Source organism: Mesoplodon mirus (genome assembly GCF_964341445.2).
Source record: "Mesoplodon mirus genome assembly, chromosome: 4".
NCBI classification, from domain to species: Eukaryota; Metazoa; Chordata; class Mammalia; order Artiodactyla; family Ziphiidae; genus Mesoplodon; species Mesoplodon mirus.
Window position 1 is genome coordinate 67,766,672 of NC_138979.1, and position 23,017 is coordinate 67,789,688.

Here is a 23,017-nt window from a genome sequence, read left to right on the forward strand (position 1 = left end):
GAGGGTGGGAGGGAGGGAGACACAAGAGGGAAGAGATATGGGGACATATGTATCTGTATAACTGATTCACTTTGTTATAAAGCAGAAACGAACACACCATTGAAAAACAATTGTACTCCAATAAAGATGTTAAAAAACAAACAAACAAAAAAACCCTGTGCCCTGGCTTGGGAGGGCATGGGGTGGGGGAGGATTGGAGCCCCTGGGACCATTTACAATCCAGGAGAAAACAGACATGGGGCTGGGACACCACGTGCAGAGCATTTCTGTGCCATGATCTGTGCAGAGCGACAGGCAAGGGGATGCTCCTGAGGCCCTGGCAGGTGTCAGAATCCTGCCTGCACCCAGGGTTGCCCACCAAGCACCTCTCACGGAAGAGGACACTAGTGGCCAGCATGATGCTTGCCTGCTCCCCAAACATTCTGGTCCAAGTTGCATGGAGGGAACTTAAAAAGACCAGGGTGGGAGTTCCCTGGTGGCCTAGTGGTTAGGATTCCAGACTTTCATTGCCATGACCCGGGTTCAATCCCTGGTCAGAGTTGCATGGTGTGGCCAAAAACACTTCCATCTTTACAACTGAAACCAAACTAATGGTGAAGGGGTCCTGCGAGGAGGGGGACATTTGGAGGCACAGGGCAGCTACCATCGGGTTGGCAGGTCTCAGCAATGCCCGAGGGCCGGGTGAGTGGTCAGCTGGTCCAGCATCTTCTCCCCCGACCCCATATCCTCAGGGCTTAAGGAGTGGGAGAAAGAGGAGGGGACAGTAGGGGACACAGCCGCTGCCCATCAGCTAGGGGCCTCTATGTGGTGGTCCTGCCTCGACCTTGGCAAACCCGAGTCCCTGTGAGGGGCGACAGGGACAAACAGATGTCGTTTGCTGCCTGCCTCCACTCTCCTGCTCTGAGTCCTCTGGGGTCCCAGAGAGCAGCAGCAGTGCCCAGGCCATGGCCTTAGGAGTCAGATGGCCCAAACCAGCCATGTGACTGTCAGTCAACTGCCTCCTGGATGGGAGGACTCGGCGGTGGGGGGACACAGTATGTGGCGACTGTGACCTGTTATTCGTATCATTACTGCGTCATGCCCCACATCTTCCCCACCCTGGAAGAGTCACCAGTGTCTACAGAGCAGCAGGGGCTGGAGAGACCATGGGGAAAAGGATGGTGAGGAACCCTTTAGACGCATCCCAGGCAAGCCTCAGCAGTGTGGAAAAGTAGAGAGCAGGCTTTCAGGAATGGATTGAGTCTTTAGGATATTTGTCCCAAAATGTCCTAAACAAGACAGACTTCTGGTGTTGACAAGTCTCCCGATTAAAACAAAGTGACAGGGACTTCCCTGGCTGCCCAGTGATTGAGACTTTGCCTTCTAATGCAGGGGGTGTGGGTTCAATTCCTGGTCGGGGAATTAAGATCCCACATGCTTCGGGGCCAAAAAACCAAAATGTAAAACAGAAGCAATATTGTAACAAATTCAATACAGACTTTAAAAGTGGTCCACATAAAAAAACACAAAAAAACGAAGTGACAAATTTAAAAGTGGTCCACATAGAAAAACACAAAAAAACAAAGTGACAAAACAACTCTGTAGGAATAGTGTTTACGAGCTTCGTTATCATCTCTAAGCCTCGTCTTTGAAGGGCCTCTGTCTGGTGCCGGCCTGGAAAGCGCTAGGTCCTGCTGCAGAGGCTGAGGACCCAGATGCAGAGATGCATGAGGGCAGGGTAGGGCCTGGGATGCACTGCCTGCAGGGGCTGTCCAGAGCCTCTGATCCTTTCTTGGGTCTCCTCGCTGTCAACAAGCATCCTCTCTTGTGTTTGGCTGAGACTTTTTCTGGGGGGTGACAACCTGGCCCTCGGTTTCAAAAAGCTGGGGCCAAAGGGGCTGCAGCTGCCCTGTTGGCTGCACCTTCATTCCCACATGGGGACGGTCCAGCCGTGTCTGCAGGAAGAACAGCCGCTGCCCACATGTGCAGAGCAGTAGAGCCTGGGTGCCAGGAACACGCTGGATGTCCCTGGAGCCCGTCTGGGAGACGCTGGGCTCGCCTAACCATCTTTTGTTTCGCTGTGAATTCTTAAAGCCAGAAGTTAGATGTTCAGAAAAACCCAAATCAGCAGCCTGAGGCTTCAGAGCCTGGTGAGTGCGTGGGCGGTGTGGGCCCTCCCGAGGCTGGCTGGGCGGTGAGTCCCTCCCTGCTGGGGTGTCGGGGGGCACACGTGAGCTCATGAGATGCACATGGGGACTGTGCACACTTTCCCCCAAACATCTGGCAGGGTCCTGCTGTCCCCCCCCCACCTGCCTTGCATCCTCGGTAGAATCTAAGGTCTGAAGGTGGGAGTCGTCCTCATGTCGCCCCCAGCTTGGGGGTCCCACATCCTCCCCAACTTCCCGTGCCGCTGGGGGTGGGGCACGGCCGGGGCAGCACTTACCCCCCGCCCGAGCCGCCGTGCTTGCTGACGTGCGTGCGTGGCTCGCTGGAGGCCAGCTTCAGCAGCTCTGTCCACTCCCGCTCCCACTCTTCCTCCGTGTACACCAGCCCTGACTGGCGCAAAGTGGGGCGGGCTCAGGAGGGGGCGGCCACTCCTTACCCCCCACCCAGGCGAGCCTGGCCGAGAGCCTCACCTCCCGGTTTCGTCAGCCCCTGGGCCTGGGGCACCTGTTAGTGGCCGAGGACCATCCCCATTTGCTCTGACAGAATTTGTTCAGAACCCCCAATCTCCAAGCTCCATGCCATTGGGAGTCCACCCAGCAATAGAGGTCATTCCCAGGGGTGAGAACGACCTGTACGCGCACGGGGCAGGGCGCCGACCACTGACACGTGTGCAGGGACCCGGGCAGACCCATCTTCAAGGGCTTCCAGGCCAGCAAAGGGCCAGTGCTCACCCAGGTTCAGGGAGGAGAATTCCCTTTGGACTGAGCACACACACTGGGGCTGGGGCCGTGGGCCGTGCCAGGGCCAATCTGTGGCTGCACCAGCAGTGACCTGACGGGTGACCATCTAATTCACCATTCAGGTCGGGACAGCCTTGCGAGTGAAGGCGATTGGTTTTCATAATTTTACCAGGACGGGTGGGGGAAATGGACGTCTGGTCTCTGTGGGCAGGGCCTGACTGTGGCAATGGGCTCCTCTTTAGTGGGTCTGAGTGGGGGACGGAGCCATTGTTGCTGATCTCACAAGACAGACTTGGCCTCGGGGCCCAGATCCGGACCCCGCCCTGGCTTTGGCCACGCGTGGTGTGGTCCCGGCTCTGCCACGCCGACAGGTACCTACCTCCTTGTTCTGCTGCGTCTGCTGCCACCTCCATCTTCGCTTCAGGGCCTCCCTCTCGGCCCCCGTCCTCATCATGGTGTAGAGAGCTTTCCGCAAAACCAGGTCCCGGTCGTGAAAGCCCCACATTCCTGCAGCCGGGAGGCCCATGAGGGGCAGAGGAGAGAGGAGGGACGTGAGGAGGAGGGGGCAGGTCGGCAGGCACTGAGACCACCACCGCCTTCCAGCCTTGGCCCCCGCAGCTGTGTGAGCAGATTGGCTCAGTAGCCAGCTGTTCAGTTCTCACGATTAGCAAGCAGCTGCCCTCTGTGCTCCCTTGTGATGTTTCCCGTGGATGCAGGCAGCGGTGAAGGAGCACGGCCCCTCCTTAGAGCAACAACAGTTTCACTAAGTGCTGCCTGTCTCAGGGGCCCTTGGCAGGCTGCCGCCAACCTCTCAGGTTTGCTCTGAGGGATATAATGTTTGTGGTCCTGGCTTTGTGTTCGAGTGGGAGAGAGCCTGTGGGGACAATCGGTGATGTGCCCTCACACAAGGCCCAGAGCCAGGATGGCAGTCAGACTCCGGCTTCGTCGGGGGTCTGCCGCATCTGATATCTGTAGCCCTGAGGCATTTCAGCACACATCCGGGGCCCGCGGGGAGCACCTGCTTCTGAAGGAAGTGCCCCTCCCGGCCTGTGCTGGGTGCCCAGGGGTCAATAAAGACAAACCAGCACATCTCTGAGTACGCCTTTGGCGCAGCTCAGAAGTGGCCAAGAAACCCAAGCAATGGAAGAAGCATCGTGAAAGAGGGATGCAGCTCTGGCTACAGGGAGAGAGTGGGGGAATTCATTCATTTGTTTAATTGAATACCATTAATTCCACACTTATTTCACAATAGGGGTGAGGCACCATTCTAAGTGCTGGGAATATCCACAGCAGCAACAAGGACAGACTAAATTCCTAAAATCTCACGGAGCCCACATTGAGGGGAGGAGAGGCAGTCATCAAATTAGCATGTAACATCCTATGTTGCGGACAGTAGCACCATCGGGGGGATGAAGCAGGCCAAGAGGGCAGAGTGGTGGGTGGTTTGGTCACGGCGTGAGTGGAGACATTGGAACAAAGACTTGAGTGGTGGAGGACGGGGCGGAGTCACAGGAAAAGGCCAGGGCTGGCCCCGAGGAGGCCCACGTGGCATACTAGGGAGGGAAAGGTGGCTGGAGCTGGGATGGAGGGGAAGAGGTGGAGACTGGAAAGGTGGACTTGAAGTGAGCTGAGACCCCCTGGAGAGCTTTCAGAGAGCACTGACTCGCACTGACTGATGATCAAAAGCCCAAACTGGTGTACATCCTTTAGTGCAAAGACATGCGGATAACCTTGGGCTGCTGCGGGCTTTCTGTCCAGGGAGGCTTTGGTCTTTTTCTGCAGCACAGACGGAGGGAGGTGGCTATCAACCCTCCTTTTATGAACAGGCTGAGCTGAGCTTTCTCATCCCTCAGACCTGCCTGCAGCCTCCACCCAGGCAGGGCAAGTCCCGGGTCCAGTCTACAGGCCATGGCTCCTTGTTTGGGTCTCTCTTGCAAAGAGGGTCTCCTTGTCCCATACATGTTTGCCCACAAGCCTGACCCCAGGATTACCATCATTTCTATGTGTGCCCCACACCCTAGGTCAATGCCAGGGCTGGACAGCAGGTCCAGTAAGTACTGCTGGTGAGTGTGGCATGGACACTTTGGGCAGTCCTGCTCCTGTGGGGTTCAGCAATTTAAGTACAAAAGGGGAACAAAGTATTGGGAGAAAAGAACCAACAGGCCACGAGTCAAAGGCTCAGTCTTGGCCCAGCCTCTCTTGCAGCTGGAGTGAGGGCCACCTGCAGAAGGCTTTCTCTTCCCAGGCAGACCTGGAGGGCCTGCTGTGCTCACGGGGAAACACATGCCATCAAACAGGACCACAGTGGCGTGTGGCCATCTGGTTTGTGGCCTTATCCACCCATGGTCATGCCGGGGACAGTGCCTCTGCATGCTGCAGTTTCAGAAGGACAAAGGCATTTCCATGCCTGAAACCTTTGCAAAGAGGCTGCTGGTTGACACAGAGGAGAGATCTCTTCTTTCATTTTCCTTCTCCAGGTTTTATACAGAACAAGGTAAAATAAGTTCCATAAGAAGGAGATAGTGAATACATTGCGATGGAATAGGACACAACTAGCAAAAATATGTTTTTGAAGAACAGCATGGAAAATTCTCAATACAATTTTAAGGGAAAAATGTTGGATTCTAAACTGTGAACACCGTGAGATCCTAATTTCACTGGAAGAATAGACAAAATGTGGAAGACAATATACCAAAATGTTAAAAGCAGCCATCGCTGGGCAGCGGGATTGCTGATTGTTATTTTACTATGATGAATGTGGAGTCAACAGACAGAAATGTGTTAGTTTTGAAAGGGAGGAGGTGGGTGGGTACCCTTGTCTTCCCCATCACCCGTTGTCAAGCCCATGGAATGTGGGATGTTCCCTTTGCTCTTGGGCTCCATCATCCTCTGGGCATCTTGGGGCCCTTTCCAGGTCCCCTCATTACCCTCTAAGCCTTTTCAGGCTCATCTCAGCCCACCTCTTACAGAATAGGCCTCACTACAGGTCTGAAGCAAGGTCTGGGGCGTCCTTGCTCTGGGACACAGCATCGGGTTAAGGTCATGTTTACCTGGGGAGGCGAGTTTGACCAACAAGGACCATACTCTCGTCGGAGGGGCCCATCCCTGGAGAGGGTCCTCATACTGCAGGACTGATAAGGTGTCACTGGCACTGATACTGGGGTCCCCGGCACAAATCCAGGTCTGCCTGTGTTGTAAGCCTGGGTCCAGAGGGGTTAAGTGAGCTTCCAGAAAGTCTACCGTTTCCTTCCATCATCCAAGTATTGCCACCCACACTTGTGCATTTGCTGGTGTCGCTTTTTGTAACCAGGAAGCTCACATCTCTGTTGGAGGAGGTTGCTGACCTCTCTGTGGTGTATTCTGACTGTGCCATGTTATTTACCCAAGCACTACCTATGTCTGTCTTTTTGTCAGTCTGAGTGCATCAGCTGCAGTCAGTGTGGTGGCCCCAGACCTACCCAAACTCATGCACAGCTCCCCAGACTTCCTGCTCGAGCCCAACAGGGCTTAGCCCCGACCCCAAACACCACGTTAATTTCTGCCTTTCTGCTTTATCTGTGTGGTCTCCCTGCCTGGAAGGTCCTTTTTTATAGTCTTTCGAGTTCTTCAAGTCTCAGTAAAATCTAACCTCCTCCAGGAAGTCCTCTTTGATTGCTCTAGATCACGATGTCTAATGCCCATCCCTGCAGCTCTGCTCAGGCCTCCTTCTATCAGGACAGATCTTTTCTCGTGTGTGCTCTATGTCCCCACCAAGCCTGCCAGCTGCTTGACAAGAAGGGCAGGGGTTGTTGGCTCCACCCCTTGGGGACTCTTCCAGATGACAGTGATGCACGTGGCTCTACTTAGTATATGATTGTCCTTTAATGACGCACAGAGCAGGCCTGAGCACTGCCACCCTCTGTCTACACTGTGGGGCTTACCCAGTGAGGCAGCGTGTAAAAGGCAGTTCCCGTCCCCTGTCGTGGCCAAAGGAAGAAGCCGTTTACAGCTCGTGCACACGGTGGACCACCAGTTCAGGCGACCTGGAACAGAAGTTCATGTTTAGAATCCCAGGACAGGCAGGGATGTTTGCTAAGTAAGCTTAAACATTGGTGGATGATTTTCTAGAGGATTCTAGAGAACTTCATTGGTAAGGTGGAGGGTTATGGCTACTTATTCTAAAAAAATATACAGATTTTTTCCTCTCTAAGATAAAAAACGGCCAAATTCTCCCATCAACTAGCAAGAAACTCAAGACTAAAGCCTTCTCTCCTTGAATCTGGGAACACATTTTACACAAAATGTAAAATTTTTCTTTGTGTAATTTCCTTGAACACAGTTTCCCCTCCCAAAAGTTATTTTTCTAAAAAAATACCATCCTTCTTTGCTGATGCATACATACCTTTGAGAGTATGGTTTACATTTATTTTTTTAAATTGATGTATAGTTGATGTACAATGTTTCAGATGTACAGAAGGTGGTTCAGTTATACATACATGTGTATATATATATATATATATATATATATGTTCTTTTTCAGATCCTTTTCCATTGTAGGTTATTACAAGATATTGAATATATTTCCCTGTGCTATACAGTAGGTGTTTGTTGTTTATCTATTTTATATATAGTAGTGTGTATCTGTTAATCCCAGACTCCTAATTTATCCCCCCTTTCCCCTTTGGTAACCATAAATTTGTTTTCTGTGTCTGTGGGTCTATTTCTGTTTTGTAAATAAGTTCATTTGTATTATTATTATTTTTAGATTCTACATTCTATAAGTGATGTCATGTTATTTTTGTCTTTGGCTACATTTAATTTTATACATCAAAACTATTGTAGCTATTTTGGTAGAGTCATGTTAAATTTCATCAACACATCTCGAGACTTCTGCTTGCAGGAAGACAGAGTAGACATCCTCTCCGCTACCCTTTCTACTAACTATAACTAAAACCCCTGGACATTACATATAAAACAACATGGGAAGACTGAAAGGTGGAGAGAAGAAGGTAGACTGGCTAGGAACCTCAGGACTTGAGGCACAACCTGGTGGTAGGTGCCCTGGGTTCCTCTTTGCCTCACAAACCCCAGAGTAGATGCTAGAGAAGGTTACAGTCTGGAAATAATGGAGGCTGTCAAAAAAATCATGCTCTCTTTAGTCAGAACACCAGGAGAGGGGCAGCTTAGCCAGACAGCCACTGCTTAGAAAACAGCTGTTCTATTCCAGCCACACCCACAGAACAAACTGTAGCCCTCCCACCACTCTTCTAGCAGAGGCCGAGTGGGGAGCTGAGACTTCATCCTTGCCAGGCTGCCATGAGTCACTCTCTACCCCCTCTCCCACTGCCAGGTGGTGCGGAGTCAGCACTTCAACCCTGCTGGATGGTAATGAGGATTCTACCCTTACCATATGGAGAACATATGGGGAGCCTGGACTTTCACTCCCATCTGATGGTGATGAGGTTCCCCCACTACCTCCCAGCAGTACCAAGAAGCCCATGCCACATTAGGTTCCAGCAGAGGCAGTGTGGAAAACCTGTATGTCCACCCCCATCTGATGGCTGTGAATCAATGGCGTCCTACACCTAATGGAATGGTGTCAGAGAAGGTCTGCTAAAACACAAGATTTAAATGATTCAGAGTCTTATAACTTAATACCCAAAATATACAATTTTCAATTGAAAATTATTTATACCAAGAACCAGGAAGACCTCAAATGGAATGAGGAAAGACAACTAACCAACACCAACACAGATGACACAGATGTTAGAATTATCTGAAAGAGATTTTAAAGCAGGCATCATAAAAATGCCTCAACAAGCAATTACAAACAGGCTTGAAACAAATGAAAAAAAAAAAGAAAAATGTCAGCCAAAAAAAGGTCTCAACAAAAACAACAAAAGAAGATACAAAGAAAGGCCATATGAGGATTTTGGAACTAAAATAATCCAACAATTGGTTAAAAAAATTCAATGGATGTGCTCAATAACAGAATGGAGAGAATAGAAGAAAGAATCTGTGGATGACAAGGTATAACATAGAAATTACAGAAACTGAATAATGGAGAGAAAATAAACTAAAAAAGATCACGTGACCATAGTCCCATAGGAGAGGAGAAATAGGGTAGAGCTGAGAAAAGTATTCAAAGAAATAATCACTGAAAACTTTCCAAATTTTGTAAACAAACAAACATATAAATATATGAATTCAAGAAGCTGAGAAAATTCTAAATGGGAAAAACCCATGGAAATTCATGCCAAAACATATCATAGTCCAATTTCTGTGAACTAAAGACAAAGAAAAAGCCTTGAAAGCTTCTAAAGAGAAATAACTCCTTACCTATATGGGAAAAACAATTGTAATGACAGTGAATTTCTTATCAGAAACCATAGAGATCAGAAAGAAGTGGAACAATGTTTCTCAAGTGCTAAAAGAAAAGAGCCATCAATCAAGAATTCTATGTACAACAGAAGTATCCTTCAGAAATAAAGGGGAAATCAACACATTCTTAGATGAAGGAAAACTAAGAGAATTTAGGTTTCCAGTAGACCTAATTTAAAAGAATGGCTAAAGGAAGTTCTCTAGACAGAAAAGAAATGACAAAAAAGGAAATCTTCAAACATTAGGAAGGAACAACATGGAAAGAGCAAAAATATGAATGAATACAGAGACTTTCCTTCTCCTCTTGAATTTTCTAAATTATGTCTGACAGTTGAAGAAAAAATTATAACATTGTCTCAATGTGTGTAGAAGAAATATTTAAGACAATTATAGATGGTGGAGGATAAAGGAGCATAAAAGCAGGTAAGGTTTCTATGCTTCATAAAAGTGGTAAAGTGTCGGCACTTTATGTGTATGCTTTGATAAAGTATGTGTATATAACATAATATCTAGAGCAACCACTCAAAAGACTATACAAATAGACACACTCAACAAATCCTATACAAACTTCTGCAAAAAATGGCCAGTATTACCTTGATACCAAAACCAGACAAAGAAAATACAAAAAAGAGAAAAGTACAGATCAATACCTCTCATGAATATGATACACAATTCTTAACAAAATATAAACAAGTAGAACTCAGCATTTTATAGAAAAATTATACACTATGTTTAAGTGGGGTTTATTACTGGGATGCAAGGCTAGTTTAATATTTGAAAACCAATCAATTAATATAATTCACAATATTAACAGTTTACAGAAGAAAAATCACTTGATCATATCATCAATGAAGAAAAAGCATTTGACAAAATTTGATACTCATTCATGACAAAAACTCCCATTAAAACTAGGAACAGAGGGGAACTTTCTCAACTTGGTAAAGAACATCTACAAAAACCATACAGCTAACATCATACTTAAATGTTAAAGACTGAATTCTTTCCCCTTAAGACTGGGAAAAGGTGAGGATGCTCTCTCTCAACCTGCTATTCAACATAGTACTGGAAGTCCTAGCCAGTGAAATAAGTCAAGAAAAAGAAATAAAAGTAACACAGATCAGAAAGAAAGACCTAGCACTGTCCTTATTTGCAGATGACAGGATGGTTTATGTAGAAAATCAGAAGGAAGCTACAAAAAATACTATAACTCATAAATGATTTTGTCAAGGTCACAGAATACATGATCAACATACACAAATCAATGGTATTTTGACATACTAACTCTGAACACATGGGCCTCAAATTTTTAAATATCATACTATTTACAATAGCTCAAAAATTAAATACTGAAGTATAGGTATAAAATAACATCTTCAGTACTTGTATGCTAAAAACTATAAAATGCTGATGAAAGAAATCAAAGAAGATCTAAACAACTGGAGAGACATACCATATTCACGAACTGGAAGACTCTCAACACAGTAAAGATGTGAATTCTCTCTAAATTGATGCATAGATTAAATGCAATTTCTATTATAATCTCAGCAAGGTGTTGTGAAGAAAGGCGATTATTACCAACTTAGAATTCTATACCCCAGAAAAATAGAAAGAAAAAATTCATCACCAGCACACCTGCAGTAAAGAATTCTAAAGGGAGATCTCCAGACAGAAGGAAAATGACTCTGTGGGAGGCAGGATATACAAAAGGAATAAAGAGACTTGAAAGGGCAAATATGTTGGTAAATACTGATTGTTTAAAGTAATACTAGTAATGGCTTTTGGGGATTAAATTATATGTAGAATTAAAACACATGACAGCAACAACACAAAATATGGGAGTGTGTAACAAATGACATAAATTCTAAGGTTCATACACTGACCAGAAAGAGGTAAAAGTGCTAACTTAAGATAAATCTAATAACTCAAAAATGCATGTGGTAAACTCTAGGGTAACCATGAAAAGAATAATAAGAAATGTATAACTAACAAGATAGTAGAGGGGAAAACAATGATAAACATCCTTAAATAATTCAAAAGAGTAAAAGAAAGAGAAAATAGAAACAGAATAACAAAAAACAAACAGCAAGGTAACAGATTTAAACCAAAAGAGCATTTATATTAAATGTGGATGGACTAAATATTCCAATTAAAAGACACTGTCAACCCTCCTTAAAAACCAGCTATATACTGTTGACAAAAGAAACCATAAATATAATGACACAGAAATTTGACAGTAAGTAGGTAGAGAAGGATGTATCATTCAAACATAAGCAAAAGTAAAGCTGGTAAAGTTTTACTGCTATCAGATGAAGTAGACATTATTAAGACATGAGATAAAGAGGGATATTTCATTGTGTGGTCTGAGCACATACTCTGAATGATTTCAAATCCTTTGAAATTTATTGATACAAACTTTATGTCCCACCATGTAGTCAATTTGGAAAATTGTTTACTTGAAAAGAATATATATTTATTCTGCAATTGGTAGGTGCCATGTGGTATATATGTAAATTAGGTTAAGCTCTTTATTTATGTTCATCTAATCCCTAATGATTTTTTTGGATATTGATTCTATCATTTATCAAGAGAATTCTGTTAAAAATCTCCAGTTTTGATTTTAGATTTGTCTATTTCTCTTTCGAGTCTGTCTTATATATATTTTAGGCTAAATCTTAGGTGTATACACATTTAGTACTGTTATATTTTCAACTGACTTGACTGTGTTGGGGTTTCCTAAGCTTGGGGATCTGAGCTTGGACACAAATCCACTGTGTGCACAGTATCCCCCCATCCCTGCTTCTGCAACACCCATGGGGTTTGGAGGGCAAGGGAAACTGACGTAAACATGGAACTCGTGCTGCTTGCTATGCTGTGAGTGATGAAGTCCTCTGTCTCTGATCCAGGAGTCTCATGTCTTTTGCCAGCATCCTTGAACCTGTGTTGGGCTAACTAGCTAGCTTGCAAGCAGAGTAGGATCTTCACAGTTCTGGACAGTTTTTTTTTTCTTTTTTTTTTTTTTTACATCTTTATTGGAGTATAATTGCTTTACAATGGTGTGTTAATTTCTGCTTTATAACAAAGTGAATCAGTTATACATATACATATATTCCCATATCTCTTCCCTCTTGCATCTCCCTCCCTCCCACCCTCCCTATCCCACCCCTCTAGGTGGTCACAAAGCACCGAGCTGATCTCCCTGTGCTATGTGGCTGCTTCCCACTAGCTATCTATTTTACATTTGGTAGTGTATATATGTCCATGCCTCTCTCTCGCTTTGTCACAGCTTACCCTTCCGCCTCCCCATATCCTCAAGTCCATTCTCTAGTAGGTCTGTGTCTTTATTCCTGTCTTACCCCTAGGTTCTTCATGACATTTTTTTTTCTTAAATTCCATATATATGTGTTAGCATACGGTATTTGTCTTTCTCTGACTTACTTCACTCTGTATGACAGACTCTAGGTCTATCCACCTCATTACAAATAGCTCAATTTCGTTTCATTTTATGGCTGAGTAATATTCCATTGTATATATGTGCCACATCTTCTTTATCCATTCATCCGATGATGGACACTTAGGTTGTTTCCATCTCCTGGCTATTGTAAATAGAGCTGCAATGAACATTTTGGTACATGACTCTTTTATTTTTTTTTTTGAGCTAAATCAGTCAAAGTATCTTTTATTTCTACCAAAAGAAAGTTTCAAAGAAATAAGGCAAACTACGAATTAAATACCTTTTACTCTGTTTTCTCCATTTTTTGTTTCTAAATATTTTCTGTGGTCGCCTTTCACATTTCCATGAAAATCTCTATTGCACTGCCATGTTTTCTACTTCTGGATCATACAGAAAATATAGATGGTCGTGAATTTCTTTTATATATACCAAAACTGTAACTTTAGAACTCTTTGAACAGCAATAAGTATGCAAGCAATGTCATTCACGAATTCGTATTAAGAAAACACACTATTACAAGAAAGAAAACATTTGAAAAAACCTAAATAAATCAATAAATAATATATAGAAGTTACTAGTGTAAAACAGGAAGATAAATGAGATCTATACTTTGTTCCCTCCACCCCTACTACTCTGCACTATTTAGGAGCCTGACTGCTCTCTTTCAAAACAAAGTGAGCAATCTACCTGCGGCCTCCCTCCCTACATGTGGGAGGAGCTGCAGGCCTTGGCCCTGGAACGTGCTCTGCCCTTAGCAACAGCTGCAGCCCTGGCCGCGGCTCTCACTCTTGCTCTCTCTTCCTCATCTTTCAGAGCCTCCTCATAGAGATCTGGTAAGGCCCTGGGGACGGTATCATTGATCTTGGCCATATACTCCAGCACTTCCATCTTGCTGGTTTCATTGTGGGCTCTCGGGCCCCACAAGAACTCACAGTGCGGAGGATTGCTGTTGGGCACCTGGCAGTACATCAGATACTTCCGCTGCAGGAAATACTTGCTGATGAGCCTCCTGGGCTCCCCAAAGATCAAGTGGCTCCTCCCAGCATACAAACCCAATGAATTGAGGAAATCCCAGATCTCCTCCTCGGTGGCACGGTTGCCGTTCTCGAAGATCTTGTCCAGGATAGCCATCAGGAGACCGGACACGGGCAGCCCTGACTCATCACTCGGATTTCCCTCGCTGCGCAGGCCCAGCTTGCTGATGAGGGCGTAGGAGTGACTGCTGGGGTCGACTTCCTTCAGATCGAGGCCAAAGACCAGCTCCATGCACTCAGAGGCTCTCCTGAGGATCTCAGGGAAGTGCTTCTTGGACTTCTTGTTGACCACCTCCAGCAGTGCTGCCTGCGAGATGAGCTCCTTCATCTTGTACTTATCCAGCAGGAACTGCCCCAACTTCTTGGCCTGCCTGGTCAGACGATCTCTGTAAGTGCTGTGAATGGAAGGTGCTGCCTGGGCGGTACTTGCACTTTTCTCATCTTGGCTCTGGGCACCCTCTTCAGATCCTGGGCATGAAACCCCTGCAGCACGAGAGCTCGTGGCTGGGGCTCCCTGAGGCTCCTGGCGAGTGCCAGCAGCAGGAGAGCTCGGGAGAGTACCCCGAGAAACAGAAGCGGGGGAGGAGGGCGACTCTTCTATCTCTGCCACCGCCGCCGCCTCAGTGGCCTGGGCACCCTTGAGAATCTGAGTCTCCCCCCGGGCCTGGCGGCGTTTCTTCTGGGCACGGCGCTTGCTCTTCCGGCCTCGAGGCATTTTGACACAGGTCAGGGCCAGCATGCGGGAGTGTGGGCAGGAAGGCAGGCAACGAGGGCACCTGAAGAGACATGGGATTCCTCCTGCGGCTCACCCTCGCCGGACGGCAGCTCTCAACAATGGCCTCGCCCCCACCGCGTGTGTAGGAGGACGTCACATCCGGTCATGCGCATCTGGGCTCCAGGAGGACAGCAGGGGCGGGGCCGGTCGGGACGGGAGGTGGCGGGGGGTGGTTCCAGGGGAGCTTCCCGCAGGCCTGGCACGAGGGCCTTTCATTGACTCTTGGCAGGTCCTGGGACTTTTCCCTCTGCTGAGCTGAGTCAGCAGGCGTCACACCTTGGCTCTCATTTCTGTCGGCACCCCCAGCCGGAAGTATCTGGGGGCCTGAGCCTCACAGCCATGCCTGGGTCCCCCGAGACTGACAGTGAGGGCTCTTTGGGGCCCCCTCTTCTATGGTGGATGCTGCTCTCAATCCTCTCTCAGTGTCTTCTCTTGACTCCCTGTAGGTGCTGGGCTACCTCCCGTCTGCTGACCTGAGGCCAAGGCCTCACATCAAAGACATCAACTCCCTGAGACTGCTGGTGTGAAGTGCAGGCACATCTCACCTGGACACTTCTGCCTGGAGCCTCCCAGAGATGGCTGCTGCAGGTAAGATGAGCTGAGGGGAAAGGAGGCGAGACTCTCTTCTGTGGTTCGGAGCCCATCAGGTCTCACTCAGGGTCCTCACGTTGACTGCTGGCAGGGCCTGCGATTCCTTCCTTCTCTGGTATGAATCCATCCCTGTCCCCAACCATGCCCCTCAGAATCCCAGAGGAGTTAGTGAAGGGGCACCTTAGCCTGACAGTTCTCACTGTGGTCTCTCTTTGTTGACATCAGGGGCATTGCCCAGAAGTTCAGAAATGAATTTCTGTCCTTTTGTACAAGTACTGTGTTACTTGCTTTTCTCTTTTAGTCCGTGTGTGATAGTCTATTAAGATGATCATTTAAAAAGGCCAGTCGTCATCCACTAACAAAGCTTCAGATGGTTATTTCACAGCCTGTGGACCATACTGCCACATCCAGCCCAATCTTTGGTGTCCCATGCTCCTGGCATGCGGGCTCTGAAATGCTGCCTCAGATTCCTTCAGTGAAGCAGTAGAGATTCATGGTCCCAGAGCACAGTGGAAGAATCAAGGGCTCAAGTTTAAAGGCTTTTCTCTAATCAATCCTGTCATCTGCCTCTCTTGCAGGCTACAGACCTGTCTCGAATTCAGGGCATCCCCCTACCTGCCCACACTCAGGTTCTAGTTCAGTGGAGACTTATTGTCCCTCAGGGATTATTTAGTTTTGTGTTTTCGCGTTTGTTAATGTTTTTTCTTTATTTCTTCTGTAATGTTTCCATGGTTGATTTTGGGTACAGGAAAAAGTAGCCCATGTTTGATTGTCATCAGCTGCTATGGAAAAGGTACTAAATCTGTAAATGAATTAAGGAAAATCGATATTCTTACAATATCTGTGCCTCACAAATACGCATAACATACTATTCTGGTTGAGACTTCTTTTTCCTAAGTCAATCAGGAAATTCTTATTGTTGCCTCCATGTAGATTACATAGATTTATTTTTTATTTTTTGCTTTATAACAAATTTAATCAGTTATACATATACATATGTTCCCATATCCCCTCCCTTTTGCGTCTCCCTCCCACCCTCCCTATCCCACCCCTCCAGGTGGTCACAAAGCACCGAGCTGATCTCCCTGTGCTATGTGGCTGCTTCCCACTAGCTATCTACCTTACGTTTGGTAGTGTATATATGTGCATGCTGCTCTTTCACTTTGTCACAGCTTACCCTTCCCCCTCCCCATATCCTGAAGTCCATTCTCTAGTAGGTCTGTGTCTTTATTCCTGTCTTACCCCTATGTTCTTCATGACATTTTTTTCCTTAAATTCCATATATATGTGTCAGCATACAGTATTTGTTTTTCTCTTTCTGACTTACTTCACTCTGTATGACAGACTCTAGGTCCATCCACCTCATTACAAATAGCTCAATTTCATTTCTTTTTATGGCTGAGTAATATTCCATTGTATATATGTGTCACATCTTCTTTATCCATTCATCCAATGATGGACACTTAGGTTGTTTCCATCTCCTGGCTATTGTAAATAGAGCTGCAATGAACATTTTGGTACATGACTCTTTTTGAGTTATGGTTTTCTCAGGGTATATGCCCAGTAGTGGGATTGCTGGGTCATATGGTAGTTCTGAAGATGGGGATGAGATTCCAACAGAGACCGGGCTTTCTAAAAGAGACAGGACATGGGACCACTTGGGCTAGGTTAGGAGATGGGAAAAGATGCCCTAGGATCCTGTAGGGAACTCTCTTACCCAGGTGATAGGCAAAGGGCCAGTGACTAAGGGCCTAACTGTCCTATCAACAACTGTTTAGAGGTGAAGCAGTGAGAGGTAGGGCTGAATGGGGGCTGATGCTCACTCCCTTCCTGTGTGACTCCAAGGAGCCCCCAAAGTTGATACAGGGCTTCTGGTGGACCAGACCATGGAAAGTTCATTTGGCTGAACTGCAAAAGTGCTCAGATGTGAAAGAACTGCACCTGGCTCTCTCCCTCTGAACCTCCTGGTCCCTCCCTACTTCTCTACCCTGATATCAGCTGCTTTCATGAAAGGTCGTAGGGATGGGTCCCAGGTCTCCCTGCCCCAGAGGAGGACCAGAGGTCACATGTATCTGTCCAAGTGAGCTGGGACACCTCTTGGAGGAGAGGAGCTCAAACTTTTATGGCTCTGTTGGAGAAAGGTGCCAAAGTCACCATCCCACACAGTCACAGGGGGAAGGGGCATCTGAGTTCAACTGATGGGGGGTTGGGTATGCTCATAGTGGGGAACGGAAGCTCGCGGGATCCTGTGAGCGGTAGTGCCCTTGGGTCTAATCCAGGGCAACCTTGTTGCTGCTTCTACACTTGAATGTACCACAGGGATTAAGTCCACATGAATGGACATCCCATCCCATAAGTGCCAGAGGGAATTCTCCTGATCAGAAGAGTCACAGGTAGAGAAGGGCCAATGGGGAAAATGCTCCTGCCATTTACTCCTCGTGGATGGGTCAGGGTTGCATGTGAGGGCTCTACCCACTGTGTCCAAGCTTTCACCTTGTAGATGGTGACTGCTGGCCTGCACATCAGAAGCTCAGCCTTGGGGCCTGGACTGTGTGATATCACACCTCAGCCAGGTGGTGGCTAAGTCCCCCAAAAATTCAGGGGCCTCCTTGCCAAGTCAAGTCCCTTGGGATGCTGTTGGGGATTCGCAACGCTCAATCCCTCTGGCAGTCAAGGAAAACTGCTGTATCTTCAGCCCCCACACCCCACTGCCAAAAGAAGGTTCCTCCTTAGGCTCTGGGTTGAAGGTGCAATATGCCTCAGCTGGGCATTCTAGTTGGTCTGTTATGACCTCCAACTTGCAAATCAGCCTCCTGTGAGTGGAGCCAGCCTATCAGGCTATGTTGGAAGTGGTCCAGCAAACTCTGGGCATATTTGCTACTTTTGGGGCCCTTTGAGTTCCAAGTGTCTGTGGCCAGTGCTCTTGATGACTGGAACCTCTGGCAAGGGGAGGCGGCATCCACCCAGAAGTGCCCCTTGGGGTTTCAGACTTGTCACATCCCTGACATGGCTACCATGTTCATCCCTTTGGGAAAGCTGCAATTAACCTGCTACTGGACTCCGGCCAAAACTGGACACCTCCCCCGTGGAGGCCCGGTGACCCTGGCCTGATATTCCCATTTTGGGGTGGTCAACTCAGCTTCAGTGCAAAACAAGGTGAGAAGTGCCCAATGAGCATCACTCGTCAGATGCAAATGGTGTATTCAAGCACACAGCAGGCCTGGTCACAGCAGCCTCTGGGTTTTACATGAAAAAGTGGCAGCTGCCCCTCTGGAAGAAACTATCCCCCACTCTGAGCCTGAAGCAGAGCTGCTGGCTCAGCAGGGCCCTGGACGCACGGAAGCTCCTGAATGCCTGGGCTGTGCACTGATGCATCAGCTAAGCTGAGCCTGGTAGTGGTGGCTGGACCATGGTGGCTGTGTGGTCCCAGTGCCAGCTCTGCAGATACCAAAGTGGACTTGGTCATTCTGTCCAGTGGGCAGGGCTCAAGGCTGTTCTCATAGCTCTGGCCAGCACTCCCTGGAGGAAGTTTGTTATATCTTTACTGACCCTTGGGCTGTTTGGCCTACTCGCTGGGTCTGTTACTTGGAAAACTACAGACTGGTAGATTAAAGACACACTTTTTTGGAGCCAGGAAATGTGATGAGAAATCACACATGCTCATCAAACTGTCTGGGTCAGTCTTGTCCACGGGCATGGTGAGGGCCCATCCTCCAATGAGACTAACTGGAATCAAGCTGCTTGTTGAGGCTGCACCTCTCAGACCACCACCACTGCTGCCTGGACCCCTTGCTGCACTGCACACGGTGACTGCCACCACACAGGGCCAATGAAGGAAGGACTCCTAGGTCTGATGCAGAGGCTGCCACTGCACACCACACCTGGGACTCCTGCCAAGAGTCAACATGTTTGTCTTGTGGTGGAGGAGGATGCCCTGCCCCTGCCTGCTCCTGGCGGGCTGTCAGCTTCGCCTCACCGCTGTTGACACTTTCAACAGAGTTAACTCAGGCCACACCACTGTGACCCTTGAAACTAATCCATGATATGCTTTTGGCTTTCCAGACCATGTTCAGTCTGACAATGAGAAAAGGGAACACTCTTGCACTGCTGGTGGGAATGTGAACTGGTACAGCCACTATGGAGAACAGTATGGAGGTTCCTGAAAAAACTAAAAATAGAACTACCATATGACCCAGCAATCCCACTACTGGGCATATACCCTAAGAAAACCATAATTCAAAAAGAGTCATGTACCAAAATGTTCATTGCAGCTCTATTTACAATAGCCAGGACATGGAAGCAACCTAAGTGTCCATCATCGGATGAATGGATAAAGAAGATGTGGCACATATATACAATGGAATATTACTCAGCCATAAAAAGAAATGAAATTGAATTATTTGTAGTGAGGTGGACGGACCTAGAGTCTGTCATACAGAGTGAAGTAAGTCAGAAAGAGAAAGACAAATACTGTATGCTAATACACATACATGGAATCTAAGAAAAAAAATGTCATGAAGAACATAGGGGTAAGACAGGAATAAAGACAGAGACCTACTAGAGCATGGACTTGAGGATATGGGGAGGGGGAAGGGTAAGCTGTGACAAAGTGAGAGAGTGGCAAGGACATATATATACTACCCAATGTAAAATAGATAGCTAGTGGGAAACAGCTGCATAGCACAGGGAGATCAGCTCGGTGTTTTGTGACCACCTAGACGGGTAGGATAGGGAGGGTGGGAGGGAGGGAGATGCAAGAGGGAAGAGATATGGGAACATATGTATATGTATAACTGATTCACTTTGTTATAAAGCAGAAACTAACACACTATTGTAAAGCAATTATACTCCAATAAAGGTGTTAAAAAAAAAGAAAGAATGAGATGGGTTTCCATGTGCTGACAATAAAAAACCTTCAAGATATATTAAGCAAAAAAATAAATAAATAAATAAAAAGGGCATTCAGTGATGGGCTAATAGTCGAGATACGCAATGAGCTTTCCACATTCCCTACCATGCCCGGGCATCCGGTACAGCTAGCCCTCTACAAAAGAGACTCAAATGACTTCTGGCTCTCCCTCTCTCCTCTTCTGGGTGTGCACCTGTTTTAGTCAGCTCATGCTGCTATAACAAAACACCATAGACTGGGAGGACTAAACAGTGGAAATATATTGATCACAGTTCTGGAGGCTGGAAGTCCAAGAGCAAGGTGCTGGCGAGGGCTCTCTTCCTGGTTTGCAGACAGCCGCCTTCTCACTGTGTCCTCATATGGCAGGAAGAGAGCAAACTCTGGTTTCTCTTTCTCTTCTTAGAAGGACACTAATTCCATCATGAGGCCCCACCCTCCTGACATCATCTAAACTTAATTATCTCTCCAAGGCCCCATCTATAAATAACATCTCATGGAGGGGGCGTGTTAGGGCTTCAGCATGTGGATTTGGGGGAGACACAAACATCCCATCCATAATGGTACCTTAGTATGGCAGTTTGTTCACTGTATGTCTGTCCTAGAAAGGGATCATCCCCATTCAGCTCTTCCCTAGTAATGATCAGGATGAACAGTGTAGGGGGTTACACAGAGCTGGCTGGAAAATTTAATTCCATCCTGACCATTTCTAGGTTATATTAAAATTGCTTGTAAAATTGCTTCCAGTTTATGAATGGTTTTATCTTACATTTCTAATGTTATGTGAAATTACTAGTGACATATTTGGGAATGAAATCTAATGGTCACCTCTTAGGGCCTTCAACTCCTTGTGAAATTTCAATCAAGTGAGAATGTTTATGATACCTATTTTCAACAAGTTGTGAAAGTAATTAAAACTTTTTTTTTTTTAGGAAAGAATAATACTAACAGGATTGGAACAGTTGGAGGGGCATCACATTATTTACAATAAGCCATCTGTCATTATTAAGAATACATTTTAATAAAGGGTGTTATTGTTTCAGTAAATAAATAATGAAACATGAAGGATAAGAACTGCAAGTAATACTAGAAAGTTAAGGCCCTCAAAAGTACATTTAGTTCAGAGTCAGAGAGTCAGAGCCTAACAGATTACCACATTAACAAAGTTTAATATAATAAACCTTGCCAGGGTTTCATTTAAATGGGGTACTTATCAGCTCTACAGTGCATTTTTGACTAAGATTCAGTAATTGCATTTTAATGATAAGTGGGTTTATTAATATAAAATAATGGTACCCTTAATTCTAAATGAGAACGTATTAAAATTAACATTACAAAATTAAATAGACCAGCATCTATTACATGAAGACACTGATGCTTATGCTAACAAATTGGTAAATTCTCGCCATGCACAAGTCATCTTATTAAGGCTAAATGAGAAATGCAATCAAGGGCCTCACATGACAGTGCCCCTGGATGGCTGGTCAGAGACATAATTAGAAACAACATGTCTGCACTTAGTAATTTTCTTTTTTCCAGACTGTGAATTAGCAACCTGTTTCACCTTACTTTTATAAAGCCTTTATATAAATAACCAGGCTGGGAGAAATGAAAACTGGGTTGCCACGAAGTGAAAGAAAACAAGATTCTTGCTTATAAGGTATGAAACTCAACAGAGTGGCTGTCACACCTAAGAGCCCCACACATCAAATATGAAAGTGGCTGGACCCCATCCATTCTCTGAATGGGATCTGAGCTGGCAGTGGCTACTCGCAAGAGCCAGTAGGTGCAGCGGACAGGGTGGGGGTGGGGGCCTGCCAGGGAGATGGGGGGAGCAGGAGGGGACATGCTAATGAGGCCTGTGGTCTGCATTTATGACCGACTTCCCGTTCTTACTCACAAACCCCCAATCTGTCTGGTGTTTCTCAGGTGAGAGGAGATTCCCTGCCTGCCCCTGTGGAGAGCCAAGTCTGATGTGTTCAAGACAATCTGTGCAGCTCCATGCCCCTTGGCAGGGACGGGCGTTGGCGTGGCCACAGGCTGCCACTTGGCCCATGAGATGTAACAGGAAATGTGCTGGGCAGCTACTGGGAAATTGTTGGTCACCCTTCAAAAGGGAACATGGGGCCTCTCCCTTGCTGCCCTGGATGATGCTGGGTGAGGATGTGTCACTGGGTGCATCTACAGCCACACTATACCCGAGTGGAGGCAGCACTGACCTGCCAGCCAAGGGCAGGAGGGAGGAGGAGAAAGGGGGGTGTGCCTGGGTCCCCACTCCCCCTCACCCAGGACACTGCGGAGCTGCCAGTCCTGCCCCCAGACTTACTGTGTGGGGGGTATAAAAATGTGGGATGGAAAGGTAGAACTCCCGCAGGCTGTGTTAGGGTCTCTCCTGCTCACAGCAGGACCCACGGTACACCCGCCAGCTCTGTGTGGGGTGCATGTTCCCATTTTACAGACAAGGAAACAGACTCAGGGAGAGAAATAAACCTGCCCAGGGTGCACTGACTCTTAAAGGAGCCCTCTCACCCATGGCAAAATCAGATCATGAACAAAGCTGGTCTAATTCAGTCGGACATGGTTGAGTTTGAGGCGAGCAGTTTTAACTTCTCTGAGCCGCTATCATTTCAAAAAACAGATTCTTCACCAAGTAGCAGAGCTGCAGCTCAAGCGAAGTAAAATTCCACATGCCGTGCAGCGGAGCCAAAATATGTGTGTGTGTGTGTGTGTGTGTGTGTGTGTGTGTGTGTGTGTATGAAGTCGCAGACCAGTCCTTCTACCAGGCTTCTTTGGAGAGACCAGGGGCACCCAGTCCCCCTTTCCGGTATGCTCTTGCTCTCTCTTGCTGGTTTCTCTCATTCTGTTTTTTCTTTGGAAGTTTTGAAAAGGGCTGAGAGCAATACTCCCATCCCTCAGGACCAAGCAAATGCCAACTCTCTGTCATAATCTGCTTCAGCTCATGCCTTTCAATGTACTGAATAAAAGAAAACAACACTAAAGATCAAGGTTAAGTTC

The 23,017-nt window shown here is 46.8% G+C and overlaps 2 protein-coding genes across 2 annotated transcripts in view; both read right to left on the minus strand.

Moving 5' to 3' along the window:
* OTUD7A (OTU deubiquitinase 7A) overlaps positions 1-23,017 on the minus strand; it is a gene marked incomplete at its 3' end in the record, with an annotated part of 187,371 nt that overhangs the window by 43,899 nt on the left and 120,455 nt on the right. The window contains exons 6-8 of the mRNA XM_082617045.1: positions 6,806-6,907; positions 3,265-3,392; positions 2,423-2,535 (exon numbers count right to left, since the gene is read on the minus strand). Of these exons, the coding sequence (XP_082473171.1) occupies positions 2,423-2,535; positions 3,265-3,392; positions 6,806-6,907 (343 nt within the window). The remainder of the gene's footprint in view (positions 1-2,422; positions 2,536-3,264; positions 3,393-6,805; positions 6,908-23,017) is intronic.
* On the minus strand, positions 13,399-14,478 carry LOC309802250 (melanoma-associated antigen B4-like; the record flags this gene model as incomplete). The annotated part of the gene is made up of 1 exon (XM_082617682.1): positions 13,399-14,478. Exon 1 carries the CDS (start codon positions 14,467-14,469, stop codon positions 13,399-13,401), a length of 1,071 nt encoding a protein of 356 aa, XP_082473808.1. The 5' UTR covers positions 14,470-14,478.